General features: G+C 42.2%; 2 protein-coding genes across 5 annotated transcripts in view; one reads left to right on the forward strand and one right to left on the reverse strand.

The window, feature by feature from the left end:
• Nucleotides 1-307: 307 nt before the first annotated feature.
• Nucleotides 308-1,820, reverse strand: TEX38 (testis expressed 38). Of its 3 annotated transcripts, none has more exons than XM_060626576.3 (2): nucleotides 1,780-1,820; nucleotides 308-1,056 (listed from the first exon to the last, which is right to left on the reverse strand). In XM_060626576.3, exons 1-2 carry the CDS (start codon nucleotides 1,781-1,783, stop codon nucleotides 449-451), a joined length of 612 nt encoding a protein of 203 aa, XP_060482559.1. In that variant the 5' UTR covers nucleotides 1,784-1,820; the 3' UTR covers nucleotides 308-448. The 3 variants fall into 3 exon arrangements, with proteins under 3 accessions (XP_060482559.1, XP_060482560.1, XP_060482558.1); XM_060626577.1 differs by lacking the exon at nucleotides 1,780-1,820 and adding an exon at nucleotides 1,689-1,775 and having other exon boundaries at nucleotides 308-977; XM_060626575.1 differs by lacking the exon at nucleotides 1,780-1,820 and adding an exon at nucleotides 1,689-1,771.
• Nucleotides 1,821-5,584: 3,764 nt separating this feature from the next.
• Nucleotides 5,585-23,618, forward strand: part of ATPAF1 (ATP synthase mitochondrial F1 complex assembly factor 1) — a 28,122-nt gene continuing 10,088 nt past the window's right edge. The window contains exons 1-7 of one of the 2 annotated variants that reach the window (XM_060626573.3): nucleotides 5,588-6,033; nucleotides 8,894-9,002; nucleotides 13,054-13,104; nucleotides 13,740-13,802; nucleotides 17,128-17,178; nucleotides 18,356-18,403; nucleotides 22,195-22,290. In XM_060626573.3, the coding sequence (XP_060482556.1) occupies nucleotides 5,711-6,033; nucleotides 8,894-9,002; nucleotides 13,054-13,104; nucleotides 13,740-13,802; nucleotides 17,128-17,178; nucleotides 18,356-18,403; nucleotides 22,195-22,290 (741 nt within the window). In that variant the 5' untranslated portion in view covers nucleotides 5,588-5,710. Of the gene's footprint in view, nucleotides 6,034-8,893; nucleotides 9,003-13,053; nucleotides 13,105-13,739; nucleotides 13,803-17,127; nucleotides 17,179-18,355; nucleotides 18,404-22,194; nucleotides 22,291-23,618 lie in introns of both variants that reach the window. The other variant, XM_060626574.3, reaches the window with a different exon arrangement.

Raw genomic sequence — 23,618 nt, forward strand, 5'->3', positions numbered from 1 at the left:
GACGTGACCATGACCACTGTGAATCGCCATAGCTCACGCACCCTCAGCAGCTATCACTCTTGTGGCAGCTGTGCTTAATGTCACACAGAACAGCAGTGCCTTTGGATACCTAGCCCAGGGCCTGGCATGCATTTTTGGTCTCAAATACTGAATAGAAGGATGTTGAGCTCCATTGTGTCTCCCCACAGCCAACCCTCCTGTTCCCATTTATGAAGGTCCTGTTGGTGACCTTCAGCTAGGTTTGCAAAGTGCCCCCATCAGACAGGGGAAGGACACTGCCCTCCTAAAGACAAATAAGACACAAGGGAGCCTTGGACTTTTTTTAGTCTTTCATAATGTGACATCCAGATGAGTTCTGGTCTGTGTGTCAATACCATCTCCCCGAGGTTCGCTCCATTTTCCTGCTCTGCCCATAATACTTCCAGCTCCCACCCTCAGTGAGAGGTGGCTATAATTCTGAAGCAAAAGCCTTGGCACTGAAGCAGTGGTCTTCATGGACCATCGTGGGGAGGGAATGGAAGTGGACATTCCTTTCAGGACAGGTGTCCAAAGGGTAGGAGACCGAGTGGTTCAGCATTGGGGGCAGGTTGCACAGGGAAGGGGCAAAGGGCACCTCCTGAAAGATGGGCACCAGGAGTGGGGAGCTGGTCCGGGACTGCAGCACTGGGGAAGGTAAAGGCTGCCCGGGGACCAGCTGCAGTGCAGGTTGTGGGGGGGCAGGGGCCTCCACCTTGGGGCTGCTGTCTTGGGCAGCAGAGCTCCTGCTCCCGGGGATGTCCAGTTCCCACAGAGGATCTGAATTCTGGACCTCAGTCTCGGTCTTGGTGACAGCAGGGGGAGGGCCTGTGTTGACAGTTGTGTTCATGCCATAATGCCGACGCTTGTTAATCCAGTACAACAGGGGGCTGTAGGTGAACGTGGCGGCTCTCATCACTTTCACCCACTCCTGGGCACGCTCTTCTCGTCGCAAGTTCTTCCTCCAGTGCAGAAAGAGAATGCAGCCACCGGTTACCACAGAACACAGCCCCAGGAATCCAAAGTACAATGAGACCCATACTAAGGCAACAAGAAAGAAAAAGAGGCAAGCTGGCTGATAGCTCTAATTGGGGCCTGAGCTGTTTCTCATTCTTTTCCTTAAACCTTTCATCAATTATCCCATCCACTTAACCACTCTCCGTTCCTCCCTTCCCTCATTGACTTGTCTCATCATTCTCTTATTTAGTCAATGCTAGATTTCCAGGGAGGTTAAGAGGCCATCTTTAGTCCTTTACAGATAAGGAAAGTTAGGTCTCCAGGGGGCATGACCTGCCCAGGCTTGGTCAAGCCTCTGATTCACCATCCTGGCCCCATCCAATCCATCAGATTGAGAAGCCTTACCAAAGGCAAGGCCCATCAAGGAAGTAAAAGTTTATCAGCTGACAAGGACATAGGTATCCCATCCCATTCCACCATACCCTTACCCATTCAGCTGTGATAGCCCTAGGGTATTCATAGAACCCCCCCTCTGGTTCCGCAGAGAAACGTGATCTCTGCCCTCAATCCTTAGTTTTCTAGAGGAAACTATATCCTAACTGCTTAGCACTCCTCCAGGCAGGCAGCCACCACCCCATCCAGGTAAAACGTTTACCCTGGGTGCCTGCTCTGAGCTAAGGCACAAAGCAAGGGGCAGGAACTGAAGGGGCATTTACCACCAGGGAGGCTCAGGTCCTCCCGCTGGGAATCCATAATTTCGAGCCCTGGTACCCAGCTGATGGCTCTAGGGAGAGGGAGCTCACCTACCCATCTGCCTAGCCAATAGGAGTCCCTGTAATGCTCAGCCCCATTGTTCCCTAAAGGTGAGGTCACTGAGTTCTGAGCATTAAACATTCCAGGGGCAGGGCTTGTGAAGCCTTGGGTAAACGAAGGAAAGGACTCTATCCAATGGTGTCCTTATAGGCATAGTGTGTCTCTACTGCCAGGGACTGATCCACCCACTGAATTGTCTGTCCCCCACCCCTTACGGTGAAGAGAGGACCCCAGGAAAGGGACCCAGGTCTCTCAAGGGTCTATCCATGTTGCTGGGCTTTAAGAAACAGTTGATGGATACCTGTCGAAACCTGTTCAAGGGAACTAAGTGATCAACACCTCAGTCCTTGACTCTTACAATCTCTCTTTTGTTTAGTTACCTTCCTTCAACAAGTGTTAGCCAATCTTTCCTGAGCATCAGGCCCTGTAGGAGCTCCCCACCATCTGGCCCTACATGTTTTTCCAGCCTCACCTTCCTCCCTATCCTTTACATACCTTCCCCTCTGACCAGGCCAGACTCTTGAACAGACCCTGCCTATTCACATCTCTGGACTTTTGCTCATAATGCTCCTCCACCTAGGAGTGCCCTCCCCACTTCCCCCCGACTGAACACCTACTTACATTTCAAGGCTCAGCTTAGCCCCCCAACTCTGTGACAGTTGTTTCTGTTGGCTTCCCAGAATCCCATCATCTCCAGTTTGAAGGGACTTTGACAGCTGCTACTCCAACTCCTGTCAGATGCTTGAGGCCTGGAGGTAGACCTCTTCCACCCAGCAGCCAATGCTTCAGGACTCACCTGAATCAGGGACTTGCCACACTTCCCATGGCAGCTCAGTCAGAAAGCCCTTCCCTAAATGAAGCCCAAGTCAGCCTCCCTGCAGGCACACCCCTGGGCCTAGCTCAGCTTCTTGGCACGATTCAATTCCTTCTTTCTAGTCCCCTAGCCTGTGACTATTCAGCACAGATTTCCCTCCAGGTTCCACTTGCCCTTGGCTCTCCTATCTCACTCACTCCTGCTTTTCATTGTCTTTGCTGATTTCTTCTCTTTTTCCTGATCTCTCAATGTCAATGTGCCCCAGGGCTCGGTCTTCAGCCTTCTATGTATATTCATTCCCTCTGTGATCTCATCCAGACTGTGGTTTTAAATATTATACATGCACTGACTGACAACTCACACTTTATTTATATCCAAGCCAAACTGCTCCCCAGGACTTTGAACTCATTCACCTAACAGCCTGGTTGACATGCCTACCATTATGGGGATTAAGTCTATTACGTTATCTCAAACTAACATGCCCCCCAAACTTCTGATCATCCAGCCTCCAAAACCTACCCCAGACTTCCTCCTCTCCATAAATGGCAACTCTGTCCTTCCAGTTGTTCAGACCAAGAGCCTGTAAGTCACCCTGGACTCCTTTTATTCTCTTGTGGCCACATTCGCTCCATGAGCACAATCATTAGGCCCTGCCTTCAACACACATCCAGAATGTAACCACTGTCCCATCACTATCACTTCTTTCTAAGCACTGCCCTCCCCCACTTTGAGTGCTGGTCTCCCTGTAGGCTGACCAGCCATCCCCATTTGCCCTGGACTGAGGACGTTTCCAGAACAGCAGATTTTTGACACTAAAAACAGGAAAGTCTCAGGCAAACTAGGACAAATTGGTCACCCTTGGGAGAACTTCCATCCTTGCTGCAGCCCCCCACCCCCACCCCACCGCCGCCCACCACAACATGCCCTGTATTTCACCAGCAACCGGAAAGAGGCTTTTAAAAAGTAGATTAAAAAAAAAAAAAAAGTAGAGCATGTTACTTCTCTGCTCAAAACCTACATTGACTCTCCATCATACTCAGAATAAACAAAGTCCTCAACCAAGGTCTACAGAGCCCTAAGTGATCTAACTACCCCTTCCCATACCTCTTCACATAAGAACCTCCTTGGTGTTCCAAAAGTAGGGCAGGTATGCTCCTGCATCGAGGCCTTTGCACTTACTGTTCCCTCTATCTGGAAGGTTCTTCTCCCAGATATCCAGATAGACGATTCCCTCATTTCCATCAACTCTCCGCACAAGTGTACCCTTATCTCTATCTCTCTTACCCTGTTTTGTTTTTCTTCATAGAATGTATCATCACCTAACATTACAGTTGACCCTTGAACAATATGGGGGTTAGGGACAACAATCCCCTGCACAGTTGAAAGTCCATGTGCAACTTTTGACTCCCCCCAAACTTTACTAATAGCCTACTGTTGACCAGAAGCCCTACCAATAACATCAATAGATTAACACATATTTTGTGTATACAGTATATGCCATATTCTTACACATAAAGTAAGCTAAAGAAAATGTTAAGGAAATCATAAAAGAAAACACATTTACAGTGTTGTAAAAAATCCACGTGTAAGTGGATCTGCACAATTCAAACCCGTGTCGTTCAAGGGTGAACCGTTTATTTTTTGTCTCTTACCCCACTAGAATGTAAGCTCCATGAATAAGTGTAAACAAGGAAATAACTACCTAAGAATTTCAGATAGAATTGCTATGAAGAGAATAAAATAAGGTAGTGGGATAAAGAATATAAAGGGATAGGGGGCATCAAGAAAAGTCCCTTTGAGGTGCTGACTTGTAAACTGAGCCATAAATGATGAGGAGGGAGCCTCATGCAGATCCAAGCAGAGGGATCAGCCAGTGCAAGGATCCTGAGGCAGGTATAGGTCAGCACACTTGAAGGACTTACTAATCTCAGAGTCTACCACACTACTTCCAGCACATGTCAGGGCCCAGGGCCAATCTCCACGAGTATAGGTTAGCCTGAGAAGAGTTGAAGATCCTGTCCCTGCCCCAGAGGAATCCACCATTCAGGAAGGGTTTCTACCAGGTAAGACCCAGACAGGAAGGACTTCCATGAAGACAAATTGATCAGTGCCATCGTAGGAGGCTTGTTCAGGGCCCTGTGCTGGGAGCGGGACACAGAGATGTTGATGTCACTGTCCATAACCTCAGGAGCTCCCACGTGGTTCAAGGGGATGAAGAAGACTGTGGTGGAGTACCTGGGTGGCTCAATCGGTTAAGTGTCCCACTCTTGATCTCAAGTCAGGATCTCATGGTTTGTGAGATGGAGTCCAGCATTGGGCTCTACACTGACAGTGGGAAGCCTGCTTGGGATTCTCTCTCTCCTTCTCTCTCTGTCCCCCCCCACCCTTGTTCATACACACACTCTCTCAAAATAAATAAATAAACTTAAAAGAAGATGGTATTGGGTCAAGAGAGAGGAAAGAAAGAGCATTCCAAGCATCAAAAGCAGCCAAAATAAAGACTTGTCAGGGACAGACCCAGGTGTCTCTTTAGGGAGGAGGGTAGTTCAGTTTGGCTGGTGCTCAAAGTGGATGTCAGGAAGCAGAGGGAGACAAGGCTTCGGAGGCAGCTGGCATCTTGCAAAGAGTTCAGTCCTTGGGTAGAACTTAGACAAGTTCTCTTAATGACCCTCAGCCTCAGTTTCTTCATTGGTAAAATGAGGAAAAAGCCTGCCTCACAGGGTATGAAGCAGTTAGTGTCCTGCACACAGAAACCCAGAAAAGAGAAGCTGTTACTGTGATTCTAGTTGATGAAAGGGCCTTGGATGCTGAAGGACAACTACTGCGGCGAGTGCCAAGAGAATCTGAGAGGGAGCGATCTCCGTGAGGACCAGCAGCAGGCCCGAGCGGCTTTAAGAAGAGACTTGGAGCGCACAGACTGCTGGACCCGAGCGGGAGGGCGTGGAGGCCAGCGGGCTCGAGGGAGGAGGCGGGCCGTGGCGCTCCGAGCGGTGGGCAGAGCGGCGAGCTCCCTCCTCCCCTCTGCACCTCACCTCGCCCTCTCCGGGGCCCGGAACCTTGCGCGCGCGGAACCTCGGTGCCGGAGCCGGGGCACGGCAGACCCGGAGCGCGATGGAGCCGGCGCGCGGGCCGCGGACTGAGGCCGACGCGCACGAGGAGGAGGAGGCGGGGGCGGCAATGGCTGCCGTGGTGGCGGCGGCCGGTGGCACGGGCCCCGCCGTGCTGCAGGTGGCCGGTCTGTACCGGGGCCTGTGCGCGGTGCGTAGCCGCGCTCTAGGACTGGGACTCGTGTCCCCCGCGCAGCTGCGTGTGTTCCCGGTGCGCCGCGGCTCGGGCCGGCCCGCGGGGGGTGCCGACGGCAGCGGGGCCGGGGCCGAGCTCGAGGCCAACCCCTTCTACGACCGCTACCGGGACAAGATCCAGCAGCTGCGCAGGTGCGGGCGCCGGCCGGCCGGCTGGCGGCGGGCTGGGAGGGACGGCGCGCGGCCCGCGTTTCTGGTGGGTCCGACGCCCTTGGTGCTTAGAACAGCCCTGCGATGCGGGCCCGGTTGCTGTCACTACTCTATAGATGATGCGTCTGGGCTCAGAGAAGCAAGGTCACTTGCTAACATCGCACAGCTAGGGTCAGAGCTGAGAGTCTCTGCAAAGTCCTCGCTCTTCCCTCAGTTGTCTGTCTCTGTGCTCTAGTTCTCAAAATGCAGAGGTGGAATCATGTGTCAGACCTTATGAAGTAGGCAGTTCCAAGAGACCTGCCCTCATTATAGAAATGGGAACGTGGAGCCTTTCATAGAAGGGACTTGACTTGCTCAAGGTCACATATTGATTCACTGGGGCCTGGCCTAGAACTGGGGTTCCCAGGTTTCTAGCCACAGCCCTAACTACAAGGAAAGGAGGTTGGGGGAGGGAGCAGGGCGTCAAAGACTAATGGTGTGGCGGTTGGATCAACCACCGAATCCTCTCATTAAGATGAGGAAACTGAGAATCAGCGTCAGAGATCTGGCAGAGGTCACACAGCTGGTTGGGATTCATCTGTCTTGGAATCCAGGATTCCTAACACTTCTTCTCAACTTCCAGATAAAAGGACTTGGAGATCAAGAGGCTTAAGGTGGGTGTAAGGGGACCAAGGGAGGGTCTGAAGAGTTTAAGTGGGAAGAACTGAAGGAGATCAAAGATGGAAATTAAAGGGGCTTGGGAGAGAATTTGGCAGGGTAGGCAGGCAGTTGGTTTGGGAAACCAAAGACTGAGTACTATTAACTTCTTTGAGTTCTGTCTCACCTCTACTTCCATGGCCTTAATTTACTCCTCCGTCATCTCCTGGACTCTTGCAGTCATCCACCAGCTAGCCTTCACCACTTCCACCCCAGTCCAGCTCACTGCTGCTATTGTGATCTGTCTTCTCTTTTTGAAAAAAATGACAGAATAAAGGAATGAGAATTTTTGCTCTCCTTTCAGCAACGTTCATATATTCTCAAGAATTTCTCATCTTTAAAACCTTTCCTTGACCTACATTCCCCTCCAGTCTTTTCTCATTGATCCCTTCCACAGGCAGGCAGGCATCTTAGCAGAGTTGTCTACTCATACCCTGAATACTTCACAGCTCCCATTCATTCTTACTCATGAACCAATGAATGGCAGGTTTTATTCTTCTTCCCCACTAGATCATTCCCATCAATATTTACACATACTGACATCTCCTAAAGAGTGAGCTTTCCAAAGCACCCACACTGACTCTGGGTAATGTCCATATTCTGTAGTGTTCCACACAAGGTTCTCACGTTGTAGTATCTGTCAGTCTCTCTATACTCACGAAAACCTGGGCTCTTGTAGCACCAGCCCCAGGTTTGGTTTGAGCCAATAACAGGACAAGGCTGTGTGCCCTGCTGACCCCTTCCAGCCTAGTATCTGGATTTTGCATCATACTCTGCTTTGGTGAATTGGGAGGATATGATCTAGCTCCAGACCCACTATATCTAGAGTGTGGACAAATTCCAGAGAGCAGGTTGATAGTGAGGAAGTATTCACAAATTACAATATAAAGAAGGGCCAAAAGAACTAAGGCAAGTTTAACCTAGAGAAAAATTTAGAGGGTGACATAATAGTAATTTTCAAGTACTCAGATAAAAAGAATTAGACATTTTTTTTTTCTTGTTCCTAGGAGTGAAAGATACAGATAGATTTAGGCTCAGATGTTTTAATAATAAAAGATGTCCAAGGTGGGAGTGCACAGACTCCAATGTCTGGGCTGCTCCTCACTCACTCTACCCACTCACCGTAGCAGACCCAGGTACAGCTGTGGATGCTTGCAGCACTTACCCTGGTCCTGGCATTTGCAGTCCCAGCTGGGTGGGTGCCACATCCCGCAGGACAGGACCGCTGGCCTGACTGTGTACTAAGTTGCTGCTCTGCTGTGGAGGGGAGGAAGACGATCTGCCCATGTAATGGCAATGAAGGGAGTGGTGTTCCTCTGGAATGGAGGAATGGAGTGTTATGGAAGAGGAGTCCCATACAATGCCTTGACCGGGAAGGACTTCACCAGAGCGGTGATCACGATGCCCTTGGATCCTGCAGACCTCACCTATGACAGGTCTCATGGCCCAGGAGCTGGAATCCCTATATGAGGTCTTCATCAAAGTGTACAGTGGCAAATATCACCTTGTTGCCTACACAGCCTGGAGACTTCTTAACAAGGATGTCAGCCCCAACATAGCCTGAAGACTAGCTTCATTTTGACACAAAGGACAAGTTCTGCTGTTCCATCTGCGGGAGCAAGGTCTTGGGAGAGAATCAGGGAGATACTCAGATACTAAATCTCCTGCAAAATAGGCTGCCTAAAGCCTCTGAATCATCTGCATCTGAATAAACAAGTATTTAACCTGGGAGTGGGGGAAAGAGGATGTCCAAGAACTAAATGTGTTCAAGTAACAGTGTTCAAGTAAAAACATCTACTAGGACTATTAGACTCCTGCCTGAGTAGGACAACCAAGCAAGATGACTTCAAAGTCCCCTTCCCATCTTGAGGACTGAATTCCAAGGATGTAGAGTATAAGTACCTGAGGGACCAAGCTCTGCATCACCCTAGGAAATATCCTGCAGGAGAAGAATCGTACACAGGCCCCTTGAGGATTAACAGTTGTTAAATAACTGGATATCTTTGTCCACTTTCTTGATTTGTAGGCAAATCCTTCAACCTCTGAATGCCTGTGTCCTCTCTCTCTGGAAGTGGAACATGATGCTTTGTTATTTCCAAATCCAAAAAGGCTCAAGTAGTTTAATTTTTGGTTTACCTTTAATCAGATCTGACCCAGCTGCTTTTGAATCCCGACTAGAGAAGCGCAGCGAGTTTCGGAAGCAGCCAGTGGGGCACTCCAGGCAAGGTGACTTTATCAAATGTGTGGAACAGAAGGTAAGACCTGCCCCCTATGTGTTTTTGGCTCACCAGTGCTCCACCCCCCTGAATGTAGCCTCATTGTATTCATCTCAGGCTCCATCCATAAAGGGTATCCTGCTCTTTCTGGCAAGGTGCTGTGGTCATGGTAGAGAAACAGAGGGATGAAAAAGGCATGCTTCTGGGGGGATGCAGTAGAGTGGTCAAAGCAAGGCACACATGGCAGTGGGCTGTAGGGATCAGGGGACAAAAAAGTGCTTCATAGCTATTATTATCCTTAAACAAGAATCAAAGCTGAGGGAAAGCATGTTGAAATCTAATGCAGTGCTTTTCAAACTTTTTGATCATGAGCCACAGTAAGAAATATATTTTACATTGCAGTTCAGTACACACATGTGTATGATTATAACTGAAGCAAAGTTTTTACAAAACAATGCTTACTTTTAGTACATGCAATGCATCTTATTTTCTTTTAAAAACCTTTGGTCACAATCTAGTAAATTGATTTCACAACCTATGATTTGAAAAATACTAACCTAAGGGCACCTGGGTCACTCAGTCAGTTAAGCTTCAGACTCTTGATTTCGGCTCAGCTCATGATCTCATCGTGAGATCAAGTCCCACATTGGGCTCCATGCTGAGCGTGGAACCTACTTGTGATTCTCTCTCTCTCTCCCTCTCTCTCTGCCCCTTCCCTGCTCACTTGTGTGTGCACGCACATGCACACACACATACGTGTACTCTCTCAAAAATAAACATTAAAAAAAAATACTAATCTAAAGTGGTACATAGAACAACTTGGGGGAAAAAAAAGAAAAAGAACAAATTGGAGTGGGAGAGGCTAACACCAGGAAGGATATGCAGTAATCCAGGTGTAGACTTGAGATAACATACAGTAGAAAACTGGGATTCTGCATTGTGTTTTAGAATGAGAGATTTTTATTTAATTTGGAGAATAACTTTTTTTGCCTTAGGTGTTTTAAATTTTAAGAGAATCCGCTCAGTTTTTTAATAACTGAGTGAGTTCATTAGAACAAAAGCAATAGGTACTGGGTTAATCATTGCAAGGTTGGGGAGCAAATTCAACTTCCTATGACAAATATAGTTTACAACTTTATGTGAACAAACAGGTCTCTACTACAATATTTTAACAAATATAATTTCCTATAATAAACATTTATAGTGCCAAGATTACAAGTCAGTAGCTCTTGGAAATATTACTATATTATAAACTTTTAATGTGACATGGGAAAGCTCTTTGTCCCCTTTTGTAAACAGAGTTAGAAATTCAACTTTATGATGACAAGATAAAATGTAAGTAAAATGTAATTTAATTTTTTTTAATGTTTATTTATTTTTTGAGAGAGAGACAGCACAAGTGAGGGAGGAACAGAGAGAGAGGGAGACACAGAATCTGAAACAAGCTCCAGGCTCTGAACTGTCAGCACAGAGCCTGACGTGGGACTCGAACTCACAAACCGTGAGATCATGACCTGAGCCAAAGCCGGATGCTTAACCGACTGAGCCACCCAGGCGCCCCTAAAATGTAATTTAAATTATGGCAACTCCTGGGTAAATAATGACTTTCTGTCTTTACTATCTAGGTAGATAGAAAAGGGCTAATGACTCCATTCCCAAAGCCTTTTCTTAACTCTGAGTCATTGGTTCCCTACCACATGAGACCCAACATCCCCTTTTTTAAAAAAAAAGGTTTTTTAATTCTCCATTTTCTATACTGAAATGGTATGTAGACAGTGTAACCCACTGGTGCACATAATTTCAGGGGGAAAAAATCAATATAATGCCCTAGCTGTAATATAAAGGAAAGAACTTTTTAATAAAATACTTATTTAGTAGATGATATGAATGATATTTTTCTATAATGAGTGAATGATACAAATGAAATTTTTATAAGTGAAATTTAGTATCTAAGTTCTTGAGCACAACTATGCTGTGAAACCTAATGCAGTCATCAGAGGTTTTCGCCTCCATGTGAAATCCCCATGAAGACGTAAGCAGCAAATATTGACTGGTATAGGGGTGTTACATTATTACTTTAAAAAAACTCCCAAATCATAAGCGATGTTGTTTTCAGTGATCCTCATGAGATTCCATGATGTACAACCTTCTTTTAAGTTATATAATAATTGCATTTCTGAAAATTTCAGTGTTTGTTAAAGCCGTGTTAAAAAGAGAGAGAGAGAGTGAGAGTGAGAGAGAGAGAGAGAGAGAGAGAGAAAGAAAGAAAGAAAGAAAGAAAAAAAGAAAGAGAATTAGATTCTAGATGCAAGTAATTGTAAAAAGGTTTTTCACTTACAAAGATATTTGGCTAGACCCTGAAAAGTTGTGCAGGATGAGGGAAAATTCATTATGTGGAACTCATCAGCAAGATCACAGCGCCTGGCACCCCTTCCCGTCCCATAAATACAAATGTCTTCGTCCAGTCAACTATTGTAATAATAGAAAAGTTGTCCACACAGATTTCCAAAGCATCTGTAGGGGAGTATTAATGTACCCATTTTAATGTTTTATTAAGTGCTCTTGACACTTTGGGCACATACTTTCAACTATAATTTTAATTACCTTATTTCATTATTTCCAAAGCCTACTTTTTTTAATTTTTACATTTTAACATTTCCAAAATTGTCTTAAAATTGATGTGATCTGAAAGTATGCTATGTTATTTAGTTAGCGTCATTTTCTGATGCATCAAATAATGGTGCTTCTTAAGAGGTGTCTTAGGGTTAGATAAAACACACTAAGCTTATACTTAGAGCTTAAATTTGTTATTTCTATAAGTGCAAATGGAAATAAAGAATGGATTGGAGGGACATTGTGGGAGAAGAATACATCAGGCTTAGTGAGTAAGAGGAGAAGGCAGCTGTGCAGGTGGAGGGCTTCATTTGTTTTGTTTTCACAACGCATCTGAAGGTGAGTGGTATGAAAATGAAATCTATTCTCTCTTTTCTGGAAAGTTTACATATGAAGGACAGACTGCATTAGGATGCTGCCACAGGATAGGGGTATGACCAAAAAGACCAGGGTGTATCCAATAGATTTTTCTACACCAGACTTTTGTCTAATTTATGGGTACCAGTCTGTGGGCATCATTTATGAAAGGTTTGAATTTGTGAAGGCACAGAATAAGAAAAGACAGGGTTTTGTGCAGAAAGTGCTTTTTAGCCTCAGAATCCCAGGTATAGATTATACTCCTTCTTCTGAAAGGCGTGGACTTGAACTAAGAAATTCAGAGGAAGACTCAGAAGAAACCATCCATGCTATCAGAAATCTCAAAATAGGATTTCCTGGATGTGGCCTTTCTCAGAAATAGTGGGCAGGAGAAGAAATAATCACTAATTTGATGGAGGGAATATTAAGAGTATGTGCTGGAGGGATGTCTGAGTGGCTCAGTCGGTTAAGCGTCTGACTTCTGCTCGGGTCATGATCTCACAGTTCATGGTTCAAGCCCTGCGTCAGGCTCTGTGCTGACAGCTCAAAGCCTGGAGCCTGCTTCAGATTCTGTGTCTCCCCCTCTCTGCCCCTCCCCTACTCGTGTTCTCTCTCTCTCAAAAATAAGATTAAAAAAAAAATTAAAAAGAGTGTGTGCTGGAAAACACTCTAGTCTGATGAGGATGGTTGCCATCAGAAGTGCTGTCACAGATAAGAAGTAGCCTTGGAAAATACATTTTTTCATTTCTTGCCTTCTTTGTGGCTCACTTTGGAGCAGATCAGAGAGCAGAGCACAGGAAACCCAAGCAGCTCTCATTCTGGGAAGGAGTCCCTCATGTCCATAGTGGCAGGTATGGAATGGACTGTCAGTACCATTAGATGGTAGTTACTAACAAAGAATCTTTTTTCATCTCTGTATCTCAAAAGCTTAGTCATAGAAAAGTTATATCACAAATAATAACTCTTCGGACAGTGTGTACAGTTACTATATAGAATAGAGAAAAGTGAGTTCTGTAGTGTCAAATTACTAAAATGAGATATTGGGCCCTTCACCTAGCTTTGTGGTCTTTTTCTTATGAGTAAAGCACAGATAAATATCCTGTCTCAACATGTATTTCAGACAGACCCCTTGGGGAAACAGCCTGTGAGCAGAGGATTCACTAAGGACAAGGTAGGTTTCTAGTTAAAGATCCAAGTCTGGAGTCATGTGGAACATCTATAACAAGAGGCTGCAAATTTGAACATATTTACCATGGTTCAGCAATTTGGCGATTTTTTTTTTTTTCCAACTGTGGAGATGAGAAATGTTTCTAAAAATGTTTATGTCCTTGATATAACCTCTAGCATAGTCTGGGTCCCGGGGGTGCTATAGGAAATATGAAGTAAATACAGTAATATAGAAATAAAGATACCCTTTCTTTCTATAGGAAGTATTTTTTTGAAAGATCAAAGCATGTTTACGCTCATTTAATTTGCAAATAAGGAGCCACCTCTGGTAGAATAGCAGTTAAGGTAACAACCAGATTTTCTTCTCTTACCAGCTACAAGGTGCTGTAGTGCTCATTAGTGAGGATGAAGCATTCACAAAGTACTTATAGATACTCTCCAGGAATAGTACTGTGAAAATCTGCCTGGGCTTAGAGGTTCACTTCTCTGGGCATGCAGATTTTCTTATACATGTTTTCTACTTACCGAAGATCTGCTCCACTGTCCTGATATGTTGCATCTGACAAGGCTTATAGATAGAGCTAAGCTATTTTATTTTTTAAATTGTGGATGTTAATTGCCTTTTATTTTGTCATCCAGACTCTCAGTTCAATCTTTAACATTGAGATGGTGAAAGACAAAACTGCAGAAGAAATAAGACAGGTAATGAATGAAAATGGATTGGCATACTTTATGAAAATGTGTGCTCTGTAAACCAAATCTGGAAGTAGAAAGCAGCATACATTTCTTGATACCTTTTTCTAGCCAAAATGAAAGGTGGTCATAGAAAGGAAAAGTGATGAATTACATGAAAAAGAATGGCATAAGAAAGCTTGTCCTTATTGGTTTTACTCCTATATGTCTAACCAACTCACGTTTCACCTTTCTGTTTCATTCCTGTTGCCCACATCTTATTTAAAGTCATCCATACTGGGGTGCCTGAGTGGCTTAGTCAGTTAAGCATCCAACTCTTGATTTCTGCTCAGGTCATGATCTCATGATCTCACCAGGCTCTGCACTGGTGTGGAGCCTGCTTAAGATTCTCTCTCTTCCTCTCTCTGCCCCTCCCCTGCTCATGTGCACTCCCTTCTCTCTCCCTCAAAAAATAAAATAATCAGTACCGTTTCCTGGCTTGCTGTACTACCTGTCTGAATAGGTTTCCCTGCTCTTTTTTCTCGCTGCTTTTCCACCTCTCATAACCTTACCAGTTTCATTATGGAGAAGCATAGTATATTGGTTAAGAACACAGACTCTAGGCCAAGCTGCCAGTTTTAAGTCCTGGCTCTGCCACTCTCTACATGAATGACTTTGATAAGTTAGTTGATCTCTCTGGGTCTTAGTTTCCCTATCTGTAAAGTGAAGATAATAATAGTACTTATCTCTTAGAGGTATTTGAGGAATTAAATGAGTTAATATTTATAAAGCTTATAGAACAGTGCCTGGCACAGAGTGAGTGCTACATTTGTATTTTTAAGTAAATGAATAAAAATAAGTATTTTGTTAGTAACCCGCTTGCAAATGTTCGGTGACTTCCCATATTCATTTGCTTAGCATTCAGAGTCCTCTGTTATAGGCTATCCTTCAGGAAACTTTCTGGGCACTTCAAAGCACTTACCATCTATCCTGCCTGTTTGGTCATTCCACATGCCTTGATTTGCATTGCTATTTACATTTTCATGTCTGTGATTCTTTTCTCTCTAATTAGACTATAGTCGATCTATTGGTATTCTTTGTAATTCCATTAATTATTTTAGGTATATTGAGAAAATCAAAATCATAATAAAAGCAGTAGACTGTGTGTCAGGTCCTGTACTTAATGCTTCATATGCACTATTTCAGTAAATTCTCATAACTGCCTTGTAAAGTAGGTGCTATTACTTCCAATTTACAACTGAGGAAACTGTAAGATTAAGTAACTTAGTCAGTGGTAGAGCTGGGACTCAGACCCCTGTCTGTTTGACTCTGCTTCATATTCCCTTTCCGGAAGTTGTGCCAGTTGCCACAAGTTTTCTTCGGGTGCTGTATCATTTGTTTCAGCAGAAGCATTTATTGAATACCTATTAAATGTCAGACTGTATGTCAGACCCATAAATTAAATGAGAGAATCCCTTACTCTCAAGGAGTTTTAACCTAGTAGAAGGACAGACACAAAAACAGATAAGAACAGCACAGGTTCTAACTTCTGTTAATAGAGGCTTATGCAAAGTCTGTAGGAGACCTCAAACTGTCTTTGGGAAGAAGTGCCAATAGAAAGTGGACACCAAGCATGTCCTTTAGGAGAGAGAAAAGCCAGGCCCAAGCAGCTTGATCATGTGATGAATATCATTCAGACTTACAATTTTAGACATAAGTTTGTTTGTTAAAAGCATTTTGAGTAACCAAGATCAATTGTGTTAGTAAACATCTGTCCATCCTATAAATTTCAGTGTTGGTTCATGACCTATCTACTAATATAGATTAAATAAAAATAGCTGGATGTGCTGTCCTTAATATGAAAAGACAGTGTCTGACATGCAAAAAAAAAAAAAAAAAGAAAGGCAAAGCAGCTTTAGGCTGCATTGACAGAGTGATTTGCCCAGGTCCTAGGAGGTAATAGTCCTCTATACTCTGTGTTGGTTAGATCATACTTTGATTAGTGTCTTCAGTTAGGGCTCACCCATCTTTTTTTTTTTTTTTTTTTTAATTTTTTTTTATTAACTTGTTTTTTATTTTTTTAAATTTACATCCAAATTAGTTAGCATATACTGCAACAATGATTTCAGGAGTAGATTCCTTAGTGCCCCTTACCTATTTAGCCCATCCCCCCTCCTACAACCCCTCCAGTAACCCTCAGTTTGTTCTCCATATTTATGAGTCTTCTCTGTTTTTTCCCCCTCCCTGTTTTTATATTATTTTTGTTTCCCTTCCCTTATGTTCATCTTATGTTCCCTTATGTTCATCCCTTATGTTTTGTCTCTTAAAGTCCTCATATGAGTGAAGTCATATGATTTTTGTCTTTCTCTGACTAATTTCACTTAGCATGATACCCTCCAGTTCCCTCCATGTAGTTGCAAATGGCAAGATTTCATTCTTTTTGACTGTAGGTCTCACCCATCTTAATGAAAATGTTGACAAAGCAGAGAATCTCTAAAGGAAGGTGGCCTGTTTTTCAAAAGCTCTCTCAGGTGTCACCTTGGCTGCGATGCCTTCCCCAACTTCTGTGCCTTTGCTGATGCTGTCATTCTCTGCTTAGAATATGTCTCTTCTATGGTGTTTGTCTTCCCAGCCTCCTTGTTCACCCGGCTAACCCCTGTTCATTCTTCAGGATACAGCAAAAGTATCCCTTCCTCTGGCACTCATTCCCTAACTTGGGTTAAGTGCCTCTTTGTTGCCCTCAGAGCACTTGTCTCTGGTTTGCATTATAATTCTGTTGTGCTAAGCACAAACCTACTTTATTTCAGCTAGTCTTCACAACAATCCTGTTAGGTTGGTTTTATTGCTATTTTACTGATGATTATGTTGATGTTATATAGTGATTTCTAATAATTTGCCCAAAGTAGCATGGCCAGCAAATGATTGGAGCTGGGATTTGCATCCAGGTCTGCCTGACTCCAGACACTGAGTTCTGAATGACTGATGTCCTGGCTGTCTGACAAGGCCCACAGTTGGCTGGGGAATAAGAGTTTGGGGAAGGGAAAAAGAAGATAAAAGAGCATGTCTGTTACATACAGGCACATCACATCTTGAGAGAAATGATTAACAAGATCATGGAATCCATTTGTCCATTCCTGGCAGGAATTTGTTACAGAGTTACAGTTTAATCGTCTAGAAGAGTAGATGGTATTAAATCTTTTTTGTAATCATGTACTAGTAATAAAAGCATCACGTTGGGTTTTCTTCCCTGTTGTCAAATAGCATATTACTCTGAGCAATGAAAGCTGTCACCATTTCTTGGCGCAGGTTGAAAAGATTACCCACATGTCACAGACACCCTCTCTTTTTTGTACAGATTTGGCAGCAGTATTTTGCAGCAAAAGATACAGTCTACGCAGTTATTCCTGTAAGTAGTTTGGAGGGGAAAATGAAAGTGTTATAACATGAAGGTCAGGTCTCTACCCTTAGCAGGCAGTTGCCTTTACTTTCCAATGTTTATTGCCTCTTGAGAACTTACATTTATAGCTCTGAGGGTTTTTATTATGCCCTAAACACCAAAGATTGGAAGCTCCATATGGTATATTTATGGCTCTTGTTTTCCCTCTTTCTGGTTTAGAAATGTCTCTTAGACTCAAGTCTCTGGCAAGGGAGCATGGTATAAGTTCATGTTGCTGAGCAATTTCCAAATGCATTTTACTTCTTTTTGGTGTTTCCCAGCCATGCTGTTGGAATTTCAGGCAGGGCCTCTAGCATAGCTTTTCTTCCCCTTTTGTCTATAAGTGACCTATTACTGAGCTGACTTAGAGCCTCCTCCTAGGTTTTTTCTGGCATTTCCCCTTAGCAAGTGGTGTTTTCTTTATTTTTTCCCTGCTTGAAATTGCTGTCTTGGAGATAGTCACTGGCCACTGCTTGACCATTGAGGTTTGTGTCTGGGAAGGGGTGCTGCTGGCTTCTTCTGGTTCGGTGCCCTTACAATGACTTCTGCCATAAGGAAGTATTTGATGTACTGGATTATCAGCTAGTTCTTCCACTATTCTTCTTTCCTAAAGAGGAAGCCATTTAAGTTAAGTTATATCAAGCACACAAATAGATACTGAATTTACATGTATGAGTTTAAGATTAAGGAGGTAAACTTAGAGATGGAAAAATAAAGCCAGGCCTTTTGGTTGCTCTGAGAGTATTGCTATCATTTTTTCCCCACCTCTTACACATATATACCCTTGCCCTTCATGAGCTCAACAGCCAAAAGGATCTATATTTTTTGTGATATGTTAGATCTCTAATACCGACTCATTGTTTGAACAGGCATTCTTGGCTCTCCCTCAGACAGCCTCAGTGGCACTTGGCAGAGTCTCTTGCAGAGTTTGGAACATTTGAAATACCCACTCTTGACGTGTAGTTCTGACAACGAGCAGCAAAACGTAACATCACATTTTTCTCTCTGTCATAAGAGGGATTTGTAAATAATGGAACTTAAGAGATATTTTTAGTAATATTGAATAGAATTCAATATTGGTGAATTTAAGTGTGGTTGAGGCCTTATGTCTTCTTGTTTTTGAATTTTATTCTTTTCTGACCTGTAGGAAGAGAAGTTTGACTTGATCTGGACCCGAGCTCAGTCCTGTCCAACAGTAAGTTTGTAGTGGTCGTATGAGGATTGCTTATCAATTCTACCAAATAAGGATATTTTCTAGCCAATCTCTTCATACTCCATACTATCTCACATGTTATAGTGTTCTGTTTATTTAAGAAAGATGCTCACATGCTGACTCTACTGATAAGTGAGATTTTCAGCCTTAAGAAATCATGGGACTTACTTGTCCCAATAAGTGTCTCTGGCTTTTTAGCCCTGTGACACAGTGTAGCCCTTTCTGATTTGGATCTCTTTCAGTATAAGCGAATGTGGGAGGCAACACCTGAGACCTTAATAATTTCACCTTCCTTTAATGTTCTATTTTATTGGCAGTTTCTTTTTGATTTTGGCCATGCTATCCTGATTGTATGTGCCTAAGGAATTATGAGATTGTTGCTGGAGTAATGAGCTGCCAGAAGACCTTAGGAAAAGGGAATTGGTGAGGTGGACCAGCTGATTTGGTGTCTGTAATAATTTCTAAGATTCTCAAATAGATTTTCCAAACATTACTGAGAGAAAATAAAAACATCTAAGTAAATGGAGAGATGTATACTATGGTCATGAATTGGATGACTCACTATCATTGTCCTTTCCCCCCAAATTGATCTCTAGAGTAAATATCTGAGTCAAAATCCCAGTAGGCTTTTTTTCTTTAAAGAAATTGACAGAGTGATTTTAAAAATTATCTGGATGTCCAGAGGACCTAGAATAACAAAATGATTTTGAAAAAAAGAACAGTTAGAGGACTTACATTTCATGATTTCAAGAATTAATATAAAGCCACAATAATGAAGACAATGTGTTATTGGCATAAAGATAGACATATAGATCAACAGAACCAAAGAGAGAATCCAGAAATAGACCAACATGTGTGGTCAGTTATTTTTTAGCAAAGGTGCCAAGGTAATTAAATGGGGAAAGGATAATCTCTTCAACAAATGGTACAAAACAGTTTGGCTTTCCATATGCAAAAAAAATGAATCTCTACTCTTGCCTCATACTATATCCAAAAATTAACTCAAAATAGGTAATAGATGTAAATGTAACTCCTTAAAAAAGCAATCTTAGGCTGAATGTTAGTGATCTTGATTTTGGCAAAGATTTCTTAAGTATATCACAGAAAGCCCAAACTATAAAAGAAAAAAAAAATCAGTAAATCAGATTTCATCAAAATTAAAATTTTCTACCTGTATTCTCATGTTTATAGCAGCATTAGTCCCAATAGCTCAAATATGGAAGCAATCCAAGTGTCCACTGATGGATGAATAAACAAAATGTGGTATATACACCCAATAGAAAATTATTTAGCCTTAAAAAGGAAGGAAATTCTGACACATGCTACAACGTGAATGAACCTTGAAGACATTATACTCAGTGAAATAAACCAGTTACAAAAGGACAAATACTGTATGATTCCACTTATAGATCTAGAATAGGTGTAGGTACCTAGAATAGTCAAATTCGTGGACAGAAAGTAGAATGATGGTTGCCAGGGGATGGGGGAAAAGGGGATGAGGAGTTCCCGTTTAATGGGTATAGGGTTTTAGTCTGGAAAAATTAAAAAAAGTGGAGATGGATGGTGGTGATGGTTGTACAACAGTGCGAATGTACTTGATGCCACTAAATTGTAAACTTAAGAATAGTTAAAATGTGGAGCTTCTGGGTGGCTTAGTCAGTTGAGCATCCGACTTCAGCTTAGGTCATGATCTCACAATTCAGGAGTTCAAGCCCACGTCGGGCTCTGTGCTGATAGCTCAGAACATAGAGCCTGCTTCAGATTCTCTGTCTCCCTCTCTCTGCTCCTCCCCCACTCACACTCTCTCTCTCAAAAATAAGTAATAAAATAAGCATTAAAAAAATTAAGAATAATTAAAATGATAACTTTTATGTTACATATACTTTACCACAATAAATAAAAAATAAAACTCTCTACTTTTCAAAAGACATTGTTATGAAATTTGAAAAGACAAGCCACAGACTGGGAGAAAATATTTGCAAGACATGTATCGACAAGTGACTTGTACCTAGGAATATATTAAAAACTCACAACTTAAGAAGACAGGCAACCCAATTAAAAATGGGCAAAAGATTCAAACAATTCACCAGTGGAAGTGGAATGGCAGATAAGCACCTGAAAAGATGCTCAATATTATTATTCATAATGGGAACTGCAAATTAAAACCACAGTGAGATACCACTAAAATGACCAGAATTAAAAAGACTGACTATACCAAGTGTTGGTGAGGATGTGGAATAACTGGAACTCTCATATACTGCTGATATAATTGTGTAAAACAGTAAAAGCACTTTAGAAAACTGACAGATTCTTTAAAAGTTAAACATATACCTGACATACCACCCAGTTATTCTACTCCCTAGATATTTTCCCAAGAATTGAAAGCATATGTTCATATAACACAAATGTTCATAGCAGCTTTATTTGTAATAACCAAATATTAAAAGATACCCAAATCTATCACAGGTACATAAAGAAATTGGCGGTGGGGGTGCTATGTGTATATATACATATACAGTGGGATAATATTCAGCAATAAGAACAAATGAACTATTGGGGCAGCTCAGTTGGTTAAGTATCTGACCTCAGCTCAAGTCATTTTCTCACAGTTCATGCATTTGAGCCCTGCATCTAGCTGTGTGCTGACAGCTTAGAACCTAGAGCCTATTTCAGATTCTGTGTCTCCCTCTCTCTCTCTGCCCCTCCCCCACTCACTCATGCTCGCTCTCTCTCTCTCTCTCTCTTTCAAAAATAAATAAACATTAAAAAAAAGAAGGAATGAACTATTGATACATGCAAAAACATGGATAGATCACAGAACAATTACACAGAATGAAAGAAATCATACAAAAGAAGTATAGGTTATTTGGTTCCATTTTTACAAAATTCTAGAAAATGTACCCTGACCAGGAGTGACAGAAATCAAATCAGTTGCCTGTTAGCTAGGCACTGAGTTTATGTCATCTAATAAAAATAAAATAGAGCCTGAGTGGTTGGTCATAAGGGGACAGTTCGTGACTAACATGCATTGGACTGTTTCTACTTTGTTTTGTTCTGGCACCATTCTCTTTACCACTCATCCCCAATTCTAAACATCGTAAACCTAAAACTAATCATTTCTTTGTGTTTAGAACCATGCTCCAGTATCAGCCTCAAATGATAGAATAGAAAGCAATTGTAATAATTGGAACAAAAGTTAATTCAGCATTAGAAAGTTTACAAATTGAAAAACTCATATTATCAGTAGAAGAACAGATAAATTGTGATAAACTTCTAGAGTAGAATTTCATACAACAGTGAAAATTAATGAGTTAGAGTTTTATTTATCAACATAGACAAATCTCAGAAGTATAGTGTGAAGTGAAAAAAGCAAGTTGCCAAGTGTACGTATAGTTTGTAAGATTTAAATTTTTAAACATGCAACAGGTTTTTAAACATGTAATATTTCTTGTTTATGGATATGTGCATGCACTTTAAAGTATAAAAACCTCAAAGAGAATGACAGACACCAAATGCAGGATAAATGTTACTCTGGAATGGGATTAGAATGGGTGACAGAGAAAGAAACCTTCAATTGGATCTCTAATGCTTTCATTCTTAGGTGGATTGGGAAGCATATGACTATTTGTTAGATTATCATTTATGAATTTCATAATTTAAAAAGTGTTTAAAGACCAAACAGTGAAGAAATGGAGCAAATGATATAAGTGGTTGGACGTAGAACAAATGATTTTATTTATTCATCTATATCCTTGTGTATTTATTTCCCATAGTTTCTATGTGCACTACCAAGAAGGGAAGGTTATGAGTTCTTTGTAGGACAATGGACAGGTACTGAACTCCACTTCACTGCACTTATAAATATTCAGGTAGGTGGCCTGTACTCATCCCCTAGAAGAAGGAGTCTTCCTTTGTGGGACTATGAGCCCTTGCTGAGGTTTGAGGGTACAGTATCTACTAACTCCCAGCAGTATTTGCTTTGGTATTGATGAATTGTCATACTTTGTGTATCGGGCTAGCTGTCTAGACCCTAGTCAATACCTAGAAATTGGAAAAGACCCCAAAACATATTTTCTGACTGCATCTGGTCTCTTGTGTCTCTTCCCCAGACCTCTATACCATTTGCTGCATGTGCCTCACTTAACAAACATGGGTGAACTATGATGATTATCTTTTTAACCCTAAGGTAGATTCCATGTCTTGCTTGTGTTTTATTAACCAAGTCAGCACTTTCCAAGATGCTAGATGCATAGTTTCCATTCCATAGGTGTCGTTTTGTTTGCTTCCTTCCATCCTTTCTCTTTCTTTGTTTTGTTCCCAAATATTAAATTAAGAAATTCAATCCAAAGCATTTGAAACTTTTAAAAAAGAAGTCAGTAGTTTAAATCAGATCATAACTAGGATTTATATTATATATTTGGAGACCAAATCTGGCACCCAAATCCACAAGCTTGTGTTATAATGGCTTTGAACACTGGGGAAAAAGAAGTACAAGATAGAATAAGAGTTTCTTGGGGCACCTGGGTGGCTCAGTCGGTTGAGCGTCCGACTTTGGCTCAGGTCACGATCTCGTCGTTCGTGAGTTCGAGCCCCGCGTCGGGCTCTGGGCTGATGGCTCAGAGCCTGGAGCCTGCTTCGGATTCTGTGTCTCCCTCTCTCTCTGCCCCTCCCCCGTTCATGCTCTGTCTCTCTCTGTCCCAAAAATAAATAAACGTTAAAAAAAAAAATTAAAAAAAAAAAAAAAAAAGAATAAGAGTTTCTTCATTTATGTATCCCATGTGATTATATGCTAAAATTGTATCATGTTTGTTAAAAAAAACAAAACACCTTACTATATGCCAGGTGTTTTATATACATCATGTTTTTTAATCCTCACAAATGTCCCATGAGATAGTTACTGTCATTATTTCTCTAGAGAGAAGAACATGAGCCCATGCTAGGAAGTTAGGAAGCTAATATAGATGAGTGTGGTAATAGGTGCCAGGGCTAGATTTGATTGACTCAAAACTCTGTGAACTGAACCATTATGCCACTGTGTTAGGGATGATGTTCAGACTTGGAGACCTGTGAGACAAGGTCCCTGCCCTTCTGAAGCTCTTAGACAAGTATAAGAAAAAAATCCAGAAACATAATTATGATCAAAATGATCAATATATTTGAAGTATATGGGGGGGAAACTGAGAGGCTGAACCCTAGC

Source organism: Panthera onca, chromosome C1 (genome assembly GCF_046562875.1).
Source record: "Panthera onca isolate mPanOnc1 chromosome C1, mPanOnc1 haplotype 2, whole genome shotgun sequence".
NCBI classification, from domain to species: domain Eukaryota; kingdom Metazoa; phylum Chordata; class Mammalia; order Carnivora; family Felidae; genus Panthera; species Panthera onca.

Excerpts from the sequence above, each read along its gene's own strand:
- TEX38 (XM_060626575.1), bottom strand. The coding sequence starts at position 1,725 with ATGGATTCCCAGCGGGAGGACCTGAGCCTCCCTGGTG. Across the intron at positions 1,057-1,688 it reads GGACCTGAGCCTCCCTGGTG|TATGGGTCTCATTGTACTTT; the intron begins GTAAATGCCCCT and ends TTGTTGCCTTAG.